Genomic DNA, 17,748 nt, shown 5'->3' with positions numbered 1-17,748 from the left:
CTTTCCCATTTTGCCTATTTCCCATTTAAACTTCAGGCCTCAGATGTTCTTCACAGACAATTAACACTGGAGGAGCTCTTAAGCCATGGATCCATTTGGCTTGAAAGAACAGATTTTGGGTTTGAGTATCCCATGCCAGTATGAGAAATGTCTGCTCACCTTTAAAAAATTTTAAAGCTTTATTAAACCTTAACAAAATATACAACAAAAGGACTAAGTAAGGAAAAATTACAGCACTGAGAGCCCCTGTGATTACCAGCCACGTGCTCATCTACAAAATGGATGTTCTGCCTTTTATGTCTTTGGCCCCCTCCCAAAGTTTTGTCAGTCAACTCTTTCTCTGCCATCTATTGGTGGAGATCACTTTCTTACATCTTGATTGGAAGTCAGGTGTTGATATGCCCTGCCTCCTGGTAACAAGCCAGCCTCCTCTAAATGCCCTCACTACTAAGGCTGTTTACAAGGGGGAGGGGAAAGCAGACTGTGGGAGACATATTACTGTAACATTACATTTTAACATCCACATAACCTCTATCTCTCAATTGTGAGAGCAAATTATTACATTACGTTTCTATAACACCAGTGATTCCCAACATATTTTTATTGAAGGTATAACCTGTGGAAAGAAAAAGCCATTATCTCAGGTTCAGTGGTTGCTGTGGTAGAATATATGGATGTTTAATGCTGTTTGCAGATGTTTTGTGTGTCTATAACTATGTCCATGAATTGGTTTTGCTGTCATAATTGATTTTTAAAAATGGAGAATCTTTTTGGTTAATAGATCCACCCTTTCATAATTTAGAAATAAAGCATCATAATGCACCAAGTGGTAGATAATGTTCTGGTTGCTCTGACAGCATCTGCATCTGCAAGAGCTTTATGCTGCCTTCCCTTTCCCTACAAAGGATGTGCCTAGAGCTGCAGTAGTTTGGTAAATGTCCTTAAAAATATTTTGGTGTATGCTATCAACCACTACACTAAATTATTTTATTGTCAAAATTACTTCTGTGCAATAATTTTCATGATTAGGTCTTGTCTGCAAATCCTATCTGTGCATTAATATTGTTTGCTTTCATGGCCCAGGGGCAAACCCTTCCCAGACTGATCTAGAATGGTATTTCTGAGTTCCTGATTCAGTTTTAAGTACAGCTGACAAAAACGATGTCTGTGTCCTTCTTCCTTCCAGGCCCTACTTCATCCTTCCAAAAGGAATCCTTGCAGGGTAATGAACTTTGATAAGTCAATTTTCCATCTTCCTCGCAGTGTCACAATATGAGACTGGTGAAGAATCCAGACCATTTCCTGTGTGATGCTTTAATATTTTTTCTAATCTTTTGCAAATGGAAAACAATATGGAACGTTAGGAGGGCAGGAATTATCTTACACTGAAAATTCATGTTTGGAAAATTAATGATCTGTTAATTAGCTCTTTTAAGCAGGCCACTTGTTGAAGGATCCCTCATTTGCTTAAATCATAGAATGTCTCCTAGGCAGGTCTGTTCCATGATCTTGCCAGGCACAGGTGAGGTTGACAGCTTGATACTTCCCTGGGGATTCCTTTCTGTCCTTTTTAAAGGTGAGTGCAATGTTTCTCTTTTCCTAGTCACTGTGACTTCACCTGACTGCCAGGAGTTTTCAAATGTCATGGAGAATACTTTGGCAACTCCATCAATCAATTCCCTCAGGACTCTGAGATGCATCTCATGGGGCACCACGTGTTTGGGCCATCAGGTGCCCTTATGTTTGGGTTCCTCAAGTGGTCATGTCATCTTCTCTTACACTGAGTGGAATTTTGCTCCCCCAGCCACATCTTGCCATCTGTCCATCCGTCCATCCATCCATCCGTCCATCCATCCATCCATCCATCCATCCATCCATCCATCCATCCATCCACTCAAGAGATGTGGGAAGAGAGGTTGCCAGTGAAGGCTGAGGCAAGGAAAGTTCTTGAGTCCCTCAGCCTTTCCTTTGTCCATTGTTTCCAGCATCCTAGTCTTGCTTACTGTGGGGGAAAGACTTCCTTTGACCTTCCTGTTGTGGCCCTTCTTGTTGTTATTTTCACCCCTGGCCAAGTTCAACTCCACCTGCACTTTGGACTTCCTGACTTCCTCCCTACATAACCAGGCAGCGTTCCTCCAACCCACTGTTCCTCCAATAGAGAGAGGGGAGTGTTTCCCAGGGTAACTCTGGCCCTGATTTGCGTCTGCCAGATAAGATGAACCTTAACCTTTTCTGCTACCTTTGCCATGTCCAGGTTTAAACATTTACCAAATGCAAATAAGTCTAAAGACCATTCATAAAAATCAGAGACAGATAACTTAAAATCACAAAGCTAGGGAACTCTTTCTGTGGAGGCTCTCAGCTGATCCCTGCAGAAATGGCCCTGGGGCTCAGTGCTTCTTCTCCACCAGTTGTGCTTCTGCTCCTGTCCCTGCTGGGTCTGGCTGCTGCTGGGAAGCTCCTGGTGGTGCCAGTGGATGGAAGCCACTGGCTCAGCATGCGGGAGGTGCTGGACATCCTGAGGCAGAGGGGACATGAGGTGGTTGTGGTGGCGCCTGAAGTGGCTTTGCACATCAAACCATCCAAGAACTTTGTGATGAAAATGTACCCGGTCCCCTACACACAGGAAGATTTGAAGAAACAATTCCAGGCATTTTTTCATTTTTCATTTGAACAAGGATCTTTTCTGGAAAGATTTGTTAAAGCCTACCAGGGTATCAAAAGAATCACTTACTTTGGAGTCACCAGCTGTGGACATCTCCTGGAAAACAAGGAGCTCATCAGTTACCTTGAGGAGAGCAAGTTTGATGCCCTCCTTACAGACCCTGTCCTACTATGTGGGGCAATCCTGGCGAAGCACCTTTCCCTTCCTGCTGTCTATTTCTTACGAGGAATCCCGTGTGGCTTAGATTTTGAAGCCACTCAGTGTCCCAAGCCTCCTTCCTACGTCCCCAGGGGATTTACACAATTTACAGACCACATGACCTTTCTTCAGCGAGTGAAGAATCTGCTTCATGACATCCCAGATATTTTTCTCTGCGATTTTGCCTTTGAACCCTACTCAAAACTGGCTTCAGAGTTCCTGCAGCAAGATGTGACTGTGCTGGATCTCTTACGCCAGGCTTCAGTTTGGCTCATGAGGTCAGATTTTGTGCTAGAGTATCCAAGGCCTTTGATGCCCAACATCATTCCAATAGGAGGAGTAAACTGTGCTCACAAGGAGCTGCCTCAGGTGGGTCACACTCTTTTAATTCATGCCATGATTGGTTTTTGTGTTTAGGAGGGGGGAATTTTTTTTATGCAATAGGAAAGAGCTTCTGTTTCTAGTGAGTGAAGGGAATCCTCATGAAAGGAACCATTTATCTCTCCTTCTTCCTGTCTTCCACTTCGTGTGTAGACAGCTGTTCCTTCTGGCATTTAAACAGTGCTCTGTTGAAGGGAATCACCAGGGTTTTCTGGTGAAGGTCTGTGATGGAACATTGATTCCACCAGCAGAGTGCCCAGCTGTGATGCCTGGAGCAGATCTGATTTGACATGTCCAGCAGGCCTTTACTGGCACTGATGGTTTGGGTTTGGGTGCAGCCTTAGGGATGATGCCAAACTTTGTGTTCCCTTGGATGCTGGCAAGAGCCCTGGGCAGTGTTCCTCCTGGAGAGCCTCCTCTGCTGCTCCAGGGGAGAACCTAGCAAATTGGGTGAGGGCTTTTGGCGCCCTGGCTTTCTCTTCAGTCCTGTTCCCTAGGATTTGTGCGATGTGGGCTGGGATAATGAAGCCCACATTATGGCTATTCCACTCATCCCCATGTGTGGGGGTGGCTGTGACAGACATACCCGTGCACACTGGGATTGGCCACATGAGCTTTCACACAATTCCACCACTGCTGGACATCATGGGTGCTTTGTCTGTGACAAAAAGGAAGCCAGAATTAGGCCCTGAATTGTTCTGTGGAAAGTCTCCCTCAAAGAGTGCTGTCAGAATTTGACACTGGCTAGAAGCTAGGCACCCAGAAAAAAACCCATTTACTCATTCTGTTCTGCTATATTGGAGCAGAGGAGAGGGAAAGGAAAGACAAAAGGGGCTCATGAGTTAAGGTAGGGATGAGGTAGGGATCTTTAAGGGCAGAACAGGCTCAAAACTTAAAAGGTATAAAGAAAAATTTATTAACAGAATTAAAAGAGGATAATGATAACTACTTTTTGAATACCTTCCTCTGCACCCCTCGCCCTTCTTTCATTCCCACCAACAATGCAGAGAGACAAAACATGAGGGTTGTAGTCAGTTTGTCACTTCTAAAAATCTTTCTTCAGTTTGCTTAGGGAGAGGGGTATGTTCTGCTATGGGGGGGTCTTTTTCATGGAACAGTTCTCTGTGAACTTCTCCAACGTGGTTCTAATTTTCACGAGTAGCAGTCGTGCCCCACCTGCTACAACATGAGTACCTCCCAGGGGCAAAGCAATCAACTGTTTGCCTGGGTTGTTTTAATTCATGCCATGTAGTCTTTTAAGGATGAGCTGTTCTAATTTGGAAGCAAGGGTCTTCTTTTTCTATCTCTGGAAGCAAGGGTCTTTTCTCTGTGTTCAAATTCCTCACTAGATCACAGCTTTTCTGCATCCACACGCTCCAGCGTGAGCACTCTTTCTCACGGGCTGCAGGTGAACTCTGAATTCCCCCATGCACTTCATGAATTACAGGGAAACTGTTGTTTTTTAGACCTCATCACAGCATGCAGAAGCATCTCAGCTCCAAGGCCTGGAGCACCTCCTTCACCCCCTCCCTCCTTTTCACCAACCTTAGTGTCATCATGTTGTTCTCCTCACGTCTTCACTTCTCCCTTTTCTCTGACTCGTGAGAGAATTGCTGTCTGTGTATTCATTTCTTCTCATGTTCTATTAATTGAAAAGTTTCTGTAGAGTCCTGCAGCACTGAAAGGTTGATCTCATCCGGCCCCGCATCGGGGAATTGCTTGCCATGCTCCTCGCTGCTGGTCAAATGGTGGCCGCTGGCACCATGCAAACCACACCGGCCACCAGCTTCGCTCAGTGCCTCTCGTCGTGCCAGTGAAGCAGAGAGGAAATTTTCTGGGGTAGAAATCCATTTCGATTTAGGTGAAATGTGCATCTTTGAGTTAAGCCTGTAGCTTGCTGTTTAGTCTGACTGCCTGTTCTCGCAAAAACCCTCTGCTTGGAGAAACCGCTTCAGCCGAAGGACAGAGATAAGGGGGGAGGGGGAGATCAGGCACAGTAGGGCAACCTGACCCAGGAGTTCTTTCTGATAAAGAAGAATTAGTGGCAAATGTCACACAAAATCAGTAGAATGAATATGTATGAACCTCTTGTGAAATTGCATGCATATGTATTTGAGAGGGAGATAAAAAAGGATCTGGATTTCTGAGAGGTACGCATGTCATTTAAGGGGAACGATTCCCACATGAGTCCATCACTGTAGTAAACATACCGGCTTTACAACTTCCACAAAAGTTGTGGAGTTTGTTTGCTTCCGCAAATCACTGGGTGCCAAAAAGGAAAAGCTGCTGCTGCCACTCCTGTCTCTTCTGCCCATGGAGCATTGGTTGGCTGAAAGTGACCAAGGAAGCACAGCTCACTGCGGATGGTGCTGACATAGCCCTGGCTGCATGAGCACTCCTGATATGAGCTCGTGGTATCAGACATATGGCCACTCACAGCGCCAAGATGGCCCCACACCGTGGCATGGCCCTGGCCAGGCTGGGAAGGAGCCCAGTGGCCCCCTCACCACCCCACGTAGGAGAGGAGGAAAGAGAACTTGAACGCATTTTCTAGTTCTTAGTTATGTCCTCTCACAACCGCCACTAACTTCTTGAATTGGGCCAGCCAATGCATCAATTGTCAGAGCCTTCAGGAATTGGCTCTGCTGGACTGAGTAGAAGTTTTGATGAGCTTCTCTCTCAGAAGCAGTCTCTGTGGCATCTCTGCCCCCACTAAAAGCCAGATTGTGTTAAACTAACACAAGTGTTCATAAATCTCTTCTCAGAAACCTGGTATCATCCTTCCACCTCTGCTGTTTTCTCAGGCAAGAAACCATCGTATAGAGCTGTTCCACAGCTGCCATAGGGTCTGGGTCACCTAGAGATGAGCTTTCCATGTGAGAGGGGACAGGCCTTGATTGTGGGAAAGGAGCAGCCTCTGCTAGTCCCAAGGGTGACGTGCATGTGACACATCTCCTACATGTGGCACATCTCCTGAACATGCAGAAGGTCCAGCCGGAAGGAAAGGACCAAAGTGCAGTCTGAGGGCCACACTGCCTCCTTCCTGGGGTGCTCTTTACTGTTTCTCTGATATAGTTGGGAGTTATCTGGTCATTCTATGGACTTGGTAGGAGTTCCATGCTTGTTGCGCAGCATTTTATCATATCAGGGATTACACATTCACTGCCCAGCACATAAAATAAGGATCTGCAGTTGGGTTGTGCCACAGATTGCTTGAAAGCACTGAGCAAGCACTGGTGTTGCTGCAGGTTCCCTTCCCTGGAGGCTCTCAGCTGATCCCTGCAGGAATGGCCCTGAGGCTCAGTGCTTCTCCACCAGTTGTGCTTCTGCTCCTGTCCCTGCTGGGTCTGGCTGCTGCTGGGAAGCTCCTGGTGGTGCCGGTGGATGGGAGCCACTGGCTCAGCATGCGGGAGGTGCTGGATATGCTCCAGCAGAAGGGACATGAGGTGGTTGTAGTGGCACCCGAAGTCTCCATGCACATCAAACCATCCAAGAACTTTGTGATGAAAATGTACCCGGTCCCCTACACAAAGGAAGATATAGAGAAAGATTTTAAGGCATTTTTTCATGGTTCATTTGAAGAAGGAATTTTCTTTGAAAGATTTTTTCATGTACTTGAAGGTATGAAAAGAATCACTAACTTTGGGGTCTCCAGCTGTGAACAGCTCTTGCAAAACAAAGAGCTCATCAGGTACCTTGAGGAGAGCAAGTTTGATGCCATCCTTACAGACCCTTTTGTGCCCTGTGGGGCAATCCTAGCTGAGCATCTTTCCCTTCCTGCTGTGTATTTCTTACGAGGAATCCCATGTGGGTTAGATTTTGAAGCCACTCAGTGTCCCAAGCCCCCTTCCTACGTCCCCAGGGTATTTACAGACCTTACAGACCGCATGACCTTTCTCCAGCGGGTGAAGAATCTGCTCTTGGATATCCCAAATGCTTTCCTCTGTGATTTTGCCTTTGAACCCTACTCAAAACTGGCTTCAGAGTTCCTGCAGCGGGAGGTGACTGTGCTGGATCTCTTACGCAAGGGCTCTGTTTGGCTCCTGAGGTTGGATTTTGTGCTCGACTACCCAAGGCCTTTGATGCCCAACATCATTCCAATAGGAGGAGTAAACTGTGCTCACAAGGAGCTGCCTCAGGTGGGTTGCACTCTTTTTTTAATCCATGCCGTGATTGATTTCTGTGTTCAGGAGGGTGGAATTCTGTGTTGCGATAGGAATCGAGTTTCTGTTTTGGGTGAGTGAGCTGAATCCTCATGAAAGGAACTGTTTTTCACTCATTTCTGATTTTCCACATCCTGTGTAGGCAGCAGTCTCTTCTGGTTTTAAAATGGTTCTCAGTTGAAGGGAATCACCAGGGTCCTCTGGTGAAGGTCTGTGATGGGCTGTTGATGCCACCAGTAAAGAAATTGTCAGAATTTGTGGACAATAAGACAAAGTGTAGGGGTCCTTTAATGACCAGCTCCAATGGGATGTCCCAGAGACTGTTAAAAACTCTTTCCTGGCTCCAAATCCCAGCCCTGATACCTGGAGCAGATCTGATTTGACACGTTCAATACAGCTTTACTGGCAGTGAGGGTTTGGATGTAGCCTTGTGCATGATACCAACTGCTCCAATGTGCTGCATGCTTGGGTTCCCTGGGATGCTGGCAAGAGCCCTGTAAGTGTTCCTCCTGGACAGTTTACTGTTCTTCTCTGGTGGAGAGCCTGGAGAGTTGGGAAAATACTTTTGGTACCCTGGCTTTCTCTTCATTCATATTCCATAGGAGTTGTGTGGTGCAGGGCGGGATCACAAAGCCCAACATGTGGCAATTCCACCCATCTTGAAGTACAGAGGTAGCTGTGACAATTTACAGACATCCCCATGTACAATGGGGTTTGCCACCTGAGCATTCACACAACTCCACCACTGATGGACACCACGGGTGCTTTGTCAGGGATCAAACCAAGGACAGAATTAGGCTCTGAAATGTTCTGTGGGAAGTCGCCCTCAAAGAGCATTTGTAAATATCTGCTCAGAAACCTGGCATCATCCTTCCATCTCTACAGTCTTCTCAGGCTGGAAACCATCTCAAAGAGCTGTTCCACAGTTGCTCTAGGGTTTGGGTCTCCGACAGATGAGTTTTCCAAGAGAGAGGGAGAAGGGACAGTCCTGGCCTGGAGGGAAGGAGACTGCAGATTGGAATAGTAACACGCATGTCATGCATGTGACACATCTCAGAATTTCCACAGCCAGAGGGAAGGAACGAAAGTGCAGCTCCCTCTGCATTCTTAGGGCACCCTTTACTGTTCCTCTGATAAACATATGGGAGTTACCTGGTGATTCTATGGACTTGGCAGGAATCTCATGCTTGTTCTGCAGGCTTTTATCACACCAGTGATTACACATTTACCACAAAGCACATAAAATAAAGATCCACAGTTGGGTTGTGCCACAGATAATTTCACAGTGCAGAGCAAGCACCGGTGTTGCTGCAGGTTCCCTGCCCTGCAGGCTCTCAGCAGGAATGGCCCTGAGGCTCAGTGCTTGTCCACCAGTTGTGCTTCTGCTCCTGTCCCTGCTGGGTCTGGCTGCTGCTGGGAAGCTCCTGGTGGTGCCAGTGGATGGAAGCCACTGGCTCAGCATGCGGGAGGTGCTGGATACGCTCCAGCAGAAGGGACATGAGGTGGTTGTAGTGGCACCTGAAGTGACTTTGCACATCAAACCATCCAAGAACTTTGTGATGAAAATGTACCCGGTCCCCTACACAAAGGAAGACATGGAGAAAGATTTTAAGGCGTTCTTCCAGGTTTCATTTGAAGAAGGATCTTTTTTTGAAAGATTTTTAAAAGTGTACAGAGGTATGAAAAGAATCACTGACTTGGAGTTCTGCAGCTGTGAAAAGCTCTTGCAAAACAAAGAGCTCATCAGGTATCTTGAGGAGAGCAAGTTTGATGCCGTCCTTACAGACCCTTTTGTTCCCTGTGGGGTGATCCTGGCTGAGCATCTTTCACTTCCTTCTATCTATTTCTTACGAGGAATCCCATGTGGGTTAGATTTTGAAGCCACTCAGTGTCCCAAGCCCCCTTCCTACGTCCCCAGGGTATTTACAGACCTTACAGACCGCATGACCTTTCTCCAACGAGTGAAGAATCTGCTCTTTGACATCCCAAACGTTTTCCTCTGTGATTTTGCCTTTGAACCCTACTCAAAACTGGCTTCAGAGTTCCTGAAGAGGGAGGTGACCGTGCAGGATCTCTTACGCAAGGGCTCTGTTTGGCTCCTGAGGATGGAATTTGTGCTAGAGTACCCAAGGCCTTTGATGCCCAACATCATTCCAATAGGAGGAGTAAACTGTGCTCACAAGGAGCTGCCTCAGGTGGGTTGCACTCTGTTTTTAATCCGTGCCTTGATTGATTTCTGTGTTCAGGAGGGTGGAATTCTGTGTTGTGATAGAAATCAAGTTCCCATTTCTGGTGAGTCAGGTGAATCCTCATGAAAGGAACTGTTTTTCTCTCATTTCTTTCTGACTTTCCACATCTTGTGTAGGCAGCTGTTTCTTCTGGCTTTTAATTGGTGCTCAGCTGTAGGTAACACCAGGGTCTTCTAGTGACCCTGTACTAAGGATCTGTGATGGGACGTTGATTCTGCTAGCCAAAGGGATTCTGAGAATTTGTGGATAGTAGAACAAAGTTTCGTGTTTTTATAATGGGCAGTTCCAATGGGATCTTCCAGAGAAACTTAAAAACATTTTTCTGGCTCCAAAGCCCAGCTCTGATGCCTGGAGCAGGTGTGTTTGGCACTGAGGGATGAGCTGCAGTCTTGCCCATGGTACCAGCAGTCAACTATGCCATGTGCTTGGGTTCCCTGGGATGCTGGCAAGAGCCCTGGGCAGTGTTCCTCCTGGAGAGCCTCCTCTGCTGCTCCAGGGGAGAGCCTGGTGACTTGGGTGAGTGCTTTTGGTGCTCTGGCTTTCTCTTCAGTCCTGTTCCTTAGGATTAGTGTGGTGTAGGGTGGGATCCCAAAGCTGCAGTAGCAATTACACCCATCCACAAGTGTGGAGGTGGCTGTGACATCTGACAGACATCCCTGTGCACACTGGGATCTTCCGTGTGAGCTTTCACACAATTCCACCACTACTGGACTCCATGTCCACTTTGTGAGTGACAAAAAGGAAGCCAGAATTAGGCCCTGAATTGTTCTGTGAAAACGCCCCCTCAAAAGTGCTCATAAATCTCTGCTCGAACCTCCTAGCTCACAAAGCCAACCCCTGCAATTCCTTGAGGCACGTCTGGGGCACTGGAATTGCTGCTTCATGTAGATCACATATCCTGCAGAAACCTGGCATTGTCCTCTCCACCTTCTGTCTCCTCAGTCTAGAAACCATCTTAAAGAGCTGTTCCACAGCTGCTGTGGGGTCTGGGTCTCCTAGAGATGGGTTTACCAAGAGAGAGGGAGAGGGGACAAACCGTGACTGGGAGAAAGGAAAAGCCTCTGCAGGTCTGAGTGGTGATCTGCATGTGACACATCTACACGTGTCATATCTGAACATGCAGAAGGTCCAGCCAGAGGGAAAGGACCAAAGTGCAGTCCCAGAGCCACACCTGTCTCCTTCCTGGGGTGCTCTTTACTGTTCATCTGATAGAGATAGTTGAGAGTTATCTGATCATTTGATGGACTTGGCAGGAGTTGCATGTTTGTTCTGCAGCCTGTTATCATATCAGGGATTACACATTCACTGCCCAGCACATAAAATAAGGATTGAAATTTGGGCTGTGACACAGATACCTTGAAAACGCGAAGCCGGCACAGGAGATCCTCTGCTGCCAGTGGTTTCCTTCCCTGGAGGCCTTCACCTGATCCCTGCAGGAATGGCCCTGGGACTCAGTACTTCTCCAGCAGCTGTGCTTCTGCTCCTGTCCCTGCTGGGTCTGGCTGCTGCTGGGAAGCTCCTGGTGGTATGGGTGGACGGGAGCCCCTGGTTCAGCATCCGGGAGGGGCTGGACATGCTCCAGCAGAAGGGACATGAGGTGGTCGTGGTGGCACCCGAAGTCTCCTTGCATGTCAAACCATACAAGAACTTTGTGATGAAAATGTACCCTGTCCCCTACACACAGGAAGAGATGGACATTGCATTCGAGGCATATTTCAATACTACATTTGAAGATGGATCCTTTTTTGAAAGATTTTTTAAAACAGTAGAAGCTTCGAAAAGATTCACTGATTTTTGTTTCTCCAGCTGTGAACAGCTCTTGCGAAACAAGGAGCTCATCAGGTACCTTGAGGAGAGCAAGTTTGATGCCATCCTTACAGACCCTTTTATGCCCTGTGGGGTGATCCTGGCTGAGCATCTTTCCCTTCCTTCTATCTATTTCTTACGAGAAATCCCATGTGGCTTAGATTTTGAAGCCAATCAGTGTCCCAATCCTCCTTCCTATGTGCCCAGATCATTTTCCGGCTTGACAGACCGCATGACCTTTCTCCAACGAGTGAAGAATCTGCTCTTTGACACCCCAAACCTTTTCCTCTGTAATTTTGTCTTTGACCAATTCTCAAAACTGGCTTCAGAGTTCCTGCAGAGGGAGGTGACTGTGCAGGATCTCTTACGCAAGGGCTCTGTTTGGCTCCTGAGGTTGGAATTTGTGCTAGACTATCCAAGACCCTTGATGCCCAACATCATTCCCATTGGAGGAGCAAACTGTGCTCACAAGGAGCTGCCTCAGGTGGGTCACATTCTGTTTTTAATTTGTGCTGTGATGTGATGTTCAGGAGGCTTGAACCTTGTATTGCAGATGGGAATTTTCCTCCCATGATGTGTGGTTGGATGAATGTTCCTGAATTTTTGTAGGCAGCAGTCCTGTACTTTCTTACCTCCAAAGTGTGCTCTGCATTTGCTGTTTTTCATTTTACGTATTCAGAGCAACGTTTTGTGACTTTGTGTAACTTGGTACTCTCTTAGCAAGTGACGGATGAGTCTTTTGGGCTCTCAAAGCCTTGCAGACAGGTGCAATTCCTAATTCACAAATTATAGATGGGTCTGGTGTTTACTGAGAATACACCTAAGACTTCTGTCCTTGTTGTCTCACTACATCTTTCTTTGCCATTGAATTTTTTGTGCTTTTTCACCTGGGTATTTCCAAAGCTGGAATCCGGAGGAAGGTGGCCGGATCTGGGCTCTCAGGTTGAGAAGTAGTCCCTCTATTTGCAGGCAGATCTAGGAAAATTTTGCCATGATCATGAAGGCTGTGTGAGATGTAACAGCAAATTTCAGATGTGTTAAGGGGCTACAATGACTTGGCAGGTGGCGCTCAAAGTGACGAAAGTGCTAAAGGTTTTGTTATAAAACACAAGGCTTATCTGGTACATGCCCCACATTTATCAGCTGCCTGAACTTTGTTGCTGGTTATGCAGCCTTTTATCACACCTGTGATTACCCATTTACCACATAGCAGATAAAGCAAGGATACAAAGTTGGGCTGTGGCAGAGATTGCTGAGAAGCGCGGAGCGAGCGCCGGAGCTCCTGTGCTGCCGCGGGTTTCCTTCCCTGGAGGCTTTCAGCTGATCCCTGCAGGAATGGCCCCGGGACTGAGTGCTTCTCCACCAGCTGTGCTTCTGCTCCTGTCCCTGCTGGGTCTGGCTGCTGCTGGGAAGCTCCTGGTGGTGCCGGTGGATGGGAGCCACTGGCTCAGCATGCGGGAGGTGCTGGACATGCTCCAGCAGAAGGGACACGAGGTGGTCGTGGTGGCACCCGAAGTCTCCCTGCAGATCAAACCATCAAAGAACTTTGTGATGAAAACGTACCCAGTGCCTTTCACTCGGGAAGAGATGGATAAAGTTTTCAAAGGGTCAGTTATGGATTTATTTAAAGGAGGACCTTTTCTGGAAAGAGTCATTAGACAGTACCAACAGGCAAAGAAGACCTCTGCTCTGTTCCTGGCCACCTGCTCACACTTAATCCACAACAAGGAGCTCATCAGGTACCTTGAGGAGAGCAAGTTTGATGCTGTCCTCACAGATCCTGTCCTCCCCTGTGGGGCAATATTGGCCGAGTATCTTTCCCTGCCTTCCGTGTATTTCCTGCAGCAAATTCCATGTGGTTTGGAATATCAAGCCACCCAGTGCCCCAATCCCCCTTCCTATGTCCCCAGAGTATTTACAGACCTTACAGACCGCATGACCTTTCTCCAGCGAGTGAAGAACATGCTCTATGACATCCCAAATTTCTTCCTCTGCGATGTTGTCTTCCAACCTTATGCAGAACTGGCTTCGGAGTTCCTGCAGCGGGAGGTGACCGTGCCGGATCTCCTGCGCCCGGCTTCCATTTGGCTCATGAAGCTGGACTTTGTCTTGCACTTCCCAAAGCCCTTGATGCCCAACATGGTTCTGATTAGTGGAGTAAATTGTGCTTACAAGAAGCTAAGTCAGGTGGGTCACGCTCTGTTTTCTCTTCTTGTTCTTGCAGGCTTTGGAAATTTCAGGGAAGCTGAAGCACAGCTTTCATTAGAAAGGAGGATTTCAAACTGCTCGTGCTTTGCAGGGGGGTGCTTGTTCTGGTATCTGGGAAGGATTATCAGAGTAGAAAGTTGGAGAAAATATTGTGTATGGAGTTAGCTCTGGTAGAATCCCCATTGGTCCTGTGTCTTTGCTCCGAGACAGCTTTGGATAGAAGTGGGTTCCTCAGAGCCTCTTTCATCAAGGTAGTTGATGTGACGCAAGACACACTTTAAATTGAGGACATGTTCATTCAGAATCTGATCCAATCAGGCAGATTTCCTCTACAATTCTGTCTCCTTTCATTCCCTCAATGAGGGATTTTCAATATTCTAAATTGCCATAGGTGCAACAAACATTGTCACCTGGAAGGAAGTTTCAAGTCTCTCTGAGAACCTTCTGTCAAAGCATGCCCAGTGAGCACTGGATTTTCTTTTCTCTGTCATGTCCAGTTTTAAGTGTCCCTACAATCTCTAGTTATTGGTACCTTTGTGTAACTTGGTACACTCTTAGTGACTTAGAAACCCATCTGTGGGGTGGAAAAAGCCTTAGAGTCAGGTGAAATCCATAATAAGCAAATTGTTGTAGTTGGGTCTGGTGTTCACTGAGAATTGCACCTCAGGCTTCTGTCCTTGTTGCCGCCCTACGTCTTTCTTTGCTGGTGAATTTTTGTGCTTCCTCAATGGGGTATTTCCAAAGCTGGAATCTGGAGGAAGGTGGCCGGATCTGGGCTCTCAGGTTGAGAAGCAGCCTCACTGATTGCTGGCAGATCTAGGAAAATTTTGCCATGGTGAGGCATGTTTGCCAGCTAACAGCAAATTTGAGGAGTCTGAAGGGGTTGTGTCGTCTTGGCACGTGGCACTCAAAGGTGAAAGAGCTGCAAAGATTTTGCAATACAAACATGAGGCTTATCGGTTGCATCCCCCATATTTATCAGCTGCCTGAACTCTGATGCTGGTTATGCAGCCTTTTATCACACCTGTGATTACACATTTACCACAGAGCAGATAAAGCAAGGATACAAAGTTGGGCTGTGGCAGAGATTGCTGAGAAGCGCGGAGCGAGCGCCGGAGCTCCTGTGCTGCCGCAGGTTTCCTTCCCTGGAGGCTCTCACCTGCCCTGCAGGAATGGCCCTGGGACTCAGTGCTTTTCCACCAGTTGTGCTTCTGCTCCTGTCCCTGCTGGGTCTGGCTGCTGCTGGGAAGCTCCTGGTGGTATCGGTGGATGGGAGCCCCTGGTTCAGCATCCGGGAGGGGCTGGACATGCTCCAGCAGAAGGGACACGAGGTGGTCGTGGTGGCACCTGAAGTGGCTTTGCACGTCAGACCATCAGAGAATTTTGTGATGAAAACCTACCCGGTCCCCTACACACGGGAAGATATGGACAATGCATTCAAGGCATTTTTTAATATTACATTTCAAGATGGATCTTTTTTTGAAAGATATTTTAAAACAGTAGAAGCTATGAAAAGATCCTCTGAATTATTTTTCTCCAGCTGTAGACATCTTCTGCAAAACAAGGAACTCATCAGGTATCTTGAGGAGAGCAAGTTTGATGCCATCTTTACAGATCCTATAATACCTTGTGGGGTGATCCTGGCTGAGCATCTTTCCCTTCCTTCTATCTATTTCTTTCGAGCAATCCCATGTGGGTTAGATTTTGAAGCCACTCAGTGTCCCAATCCTCCTTCCTATGTGCCCAGGTTATTTTCCGACTTGACAGACCGCATGACCTTTTTCCAGCGAGTGAAGAATTTGCTCTTTGACACCCAAAACCTTTTCCTCTGTAATTTTCTCTTTGACCCATACACAAAACTAGCTTCAGAGTTCCTGCAGCGGGAGGTGACTTTGCCGGATCTTTTTCACAAGGGCTCTGTTTGGCTCTTGAGGTCAGAATTTGTGCTAGACTATGCAAGACCCTTGATGCCCAACATCATTCCAATTGGTGGAGCAAACTGTGCTCACAAGGAGCTGCCTCAGGTGGGTTGCACTTTGATTATAATTTGTGCTGTGATGGATTTCTGTGTTCAGGAGGCTTGAACCTTGTGTTGCAGGTGGAAATTGCCTTCCCATGATGTGTGGTTGGATGAATGCTCCTGAGTTTTTATAGGAAGCAGTCCTGTACCTTCTCACCTCTAAAGTGTGCTCTGCATTTGCTGATTTGATTTCATGTATTCAGAGCTACATTGTGTGCGTTGTGTGACTTTGTGAAAGTTGGGACTCTCTTAGTGATTGGCGAACGCGTCTAAGGGGCTGTCAGATCCTTGCAGTAGGGTGCAATTCCCAATGCACAAATTGCTGTAGTTGGTTCTGGTGTTTACTGAGAAATGCACCTCAGGCTTCTGTCCTAGTTGCCTCTCTACGTCTGTCTTTGCTGGTGAATTTTTGTGCTTCCTCAATGGGGTATTTCCAAAGCTGGAATCCGGAGGAAGGTGGCATGATGGGGGCTCTTAGGTTGAGAAGCAGCCCCTCAGTTTGCTGGTAGATCTAGGAAAGTTTTGCCAGGGTGATGGAAATTTGCAATCTAGCAGCAAATTTGAGGAGTCTGACAGGGCTCTGTTGGCTTGGCACGTGGCACTCAAAGGTGAAAGATCTGCAAACATATTTTAATAGAAACATGAGGCTTATCAGTTGCATCCCCATATTATCAGCTGCCTGAACTCTGATGCTGGTTATGCAGCCTTTTATCACACCTGTGATTACACATTTACCACAGAGCAGATAAAGCAAGGATACAAAGTTGGGCTGTGGCAGAGATTGCTGAGAAGCGCGGAGCGAGCGCCGGAGCTCCTGTGCTGCCGCGGGTTTCCTTCCCTGGAGGCTCTCAGCTGATCCCTGCAGGAATGGCCCTGGGGCTCAGTGCTTCTCCACCAGTTGTGCTTCTGCTCCTGTCCCTGCTGGGTCTGGCTGCTGCTGGGAAGCTCCTGGTGGTATCGGTGGACGGGAGCCCCTGGTTCAGCATCCGGGAGGGGCTGAACATGCTCCAGCAGAAGGGACACGAGGTGGTCGTGGTGGCACCTGAAGTGTCCTTGCATGTCAAACCATCAGAGAACTTTGTGATGAAAATGTACCCTGTCCCCTACACACAGGAAGAGATGGACAATGCATTCAAGGCATTTTTTAATATTACATTTCAAGATGGATCTTTTTTTGAAAGATTTTTTAAAGTAGTAGAAGCTTCGAAAAGATTCACTGATTATTGTTTCTCCAGCTGTGAACAGCTCTTGCGAAACAAGGAGCTCATCAGGTACCTTGAGGAGAGCAAGTTTGATGCCATCCTTACAGATCCTGTAATACCTTGTGGGGTGATCCTGGCTGAGCATCTTTCCCTTCCTTCTATCTATTTCTTACGAGGAATCCCATGTGGGTTAGATTTTGAAGCCACTCAGTGTCCCAATCCTCCTTCCTATGTGCCCAGGTCATTTTCTGGCTTGACAGACCGCATGACCTTTTTCCAGCGAGTGAAGAATCTGCTCTTTGACACCCAAAACCTTTTCCTCTGTAATTTTCTCTTTGACCCATTCTCAAAACTGGCTTCAGAGTTCCTGCAGCGGGAGGTGACTGTGCAGGATCTCTTTCACAAGGGCTCTGTTTGGCTCTTGAGGTCAGAGTTTGTGCTAGAGTACCCCAGGCCTTTGATGCCCAACATCATTCCCATTGGAGGAGCAAACTGTGCTCACACGGAACTGCCTCAGGTGGGTTGCACTTTGATTTTAATTTGTGCTGTGATGGATTTCTGTGTTCAGGTGGCTTGAACCTTGTGTTGCAGGTGGGAATTTTCTTCCCATGTTGAGTGGTTGGATGAATGCTTCTGAATTTTTCTCTCCCTTTCCATTTGTAGGCATCAGTCTTTTGCCTTGTCACCTCTAAAATGTGCTCTGCATTTGCTGCTTTCATTTCACATATTCAGAGCTACACTGTGTGTGTTGTGTGACTCTGTGTAACTTGGTACTCTCTTAGTGAGAGACGAACGTGTCTGAGGGACTGTCAAAGCCTTGCAGACAGGTGCAATTCCCAATTCACAAATTGCTGTA

General features: G+C 47.2%; 4 protein-coding genes across 7 annotated transcripts in view; all 4 read left to right on the top strand.

The window, feature by feature from the left end:
* The window catches only part of LOC132075624 (UDP-glucuronosyltransferase 1A1-like), an 85,298-nt gene that overhangs the window by 42,272 nt on the left and 25,278 nt on the right, over positions 1 to 17,748 (top strand). The window contains exon 1 of one of the 4 annotated variants that reach the window (XM_059476211.1): positions 2,378 to 3,232. The exons of the other annotated variants lie outside the window; for them this stretch is intronic. Coding sequence (XP_059332194.1) covers positions 2,378 to 3,232 — 855 coding nt within the window. Of the gene's footprint in view, positions 1 to 2,377; positions 3,233 to 17,748 lie in introns of those variants that run through there. 4 annotated transcript variants of the gene reach the window in all.
* Positions 6,532 to 7,588, top strand: LOC132075420 (UDP-glucuronosyltransferase 1A1-like). Its single transcript, XM_059475833.1, has 2 exons — positions 6,532 to 7,383; positions 7,550 to 7,588. The coding sequence occupies exons 1-2, from the start codon at positions 6,532 to 6,534 to the stop codon at positions 7,586 to 7,588; spliced, it is 891 nt and encodes a 296-aa protein (XP_059331816.1).
* On the top strand, positions 12,798 to 13,951 carry LOC132075419 (UDP-glucuronosyltransferase 1A1-like). The gene is made up of 2 exons (XM_059475832.1): positions 12,798 to 13,649; positions 13,877 to 13,951. Exons 1-2 carry the CDS (start codon positions 12,798 to 12,800, stop codon positions 13,949 to 13,951), a joined length of 927 nt encoding a protein of 308 aa, XP_059331815.1.
* On the top strand, positions 14,843 to 15,789 carry LOC132075269 (UDP-glucuronosyltransferase 1A1-like). The gene is made up of 2 exons (XM_059475506.1): positions 14,843 to 15,694; positions 15,769 to 15,789. Exons 1-2 carry the CDS (start codon positions 14,843 to 14,845, stop codon positions 15,787 to 15,789), a joined length of 873 nt encoding a protein of 290 aa, XP_059331489.1.

The sequence above is a fragment of the Ammospiza nelsoni genome, chromosome 7 (assembly GCF_027579445.1).
Source record: "Ammospiza nelsoni isolate bAmmNel1 chromosome 7, bAmmNel1.pri, whole genome shotgun sequence".
Taxonomy (NCBI): Eukaryota; Metazoa; Chordata; class Aves; order Passeriformes; family Passerellidae; genus Ammospiza; species Ammospiza nelsoni.
This window is presented reverse-complemented; position numbering and strand designations above follow the sequence as displayed.

Bases quoted from the DNA above. Each gene is read 5' to 3' on its own strand.
- LOC132075419 (XM_059475832.1), top strand. From the start codon at position 12,798: ATGGCCCCGGGACTGAGTGCTTCTCCACCAGCTGTGCTTCTGCTCCTG. The intron at 13,650-13,876 runs GTGGGTCACGCT...CTTTGCTCCGAG, and splicing joins CTTACAAGAAGCTAAGTCAG to ACAGCTTTGGATAGAAGTGG.
- LOC132075269 (XM_059475506.1), top strand. From the start codon at position 14,843: ATGGCCCTGGGACTCAGTGCTTTTCCACCAGTTGTGCTTCTGCTCCTG. The intron at 15,695-15,768 runs GTGGGTTGCACT...CTTGTGTTGCAG, and splicing joins CTCACAAGGAGCTGCCTCAG to GTGGAAATTGCCTTCCCATG.
- LOC132075420 (XM_059475833.1), top strand. From the start codon at position 6,532: ATGGCCCTGAGGCTCAGTGCTTCTCCACCAGTTGTGCTTCTGCTCCTG. The intron at 7,384-7,549 runs GTGGGTTGCACT...CATCCTGTGTAG, and splicing joins CTCACAAGGAGCTGCCTCAG to GCAGCAGTCTCTTCTGGTTT.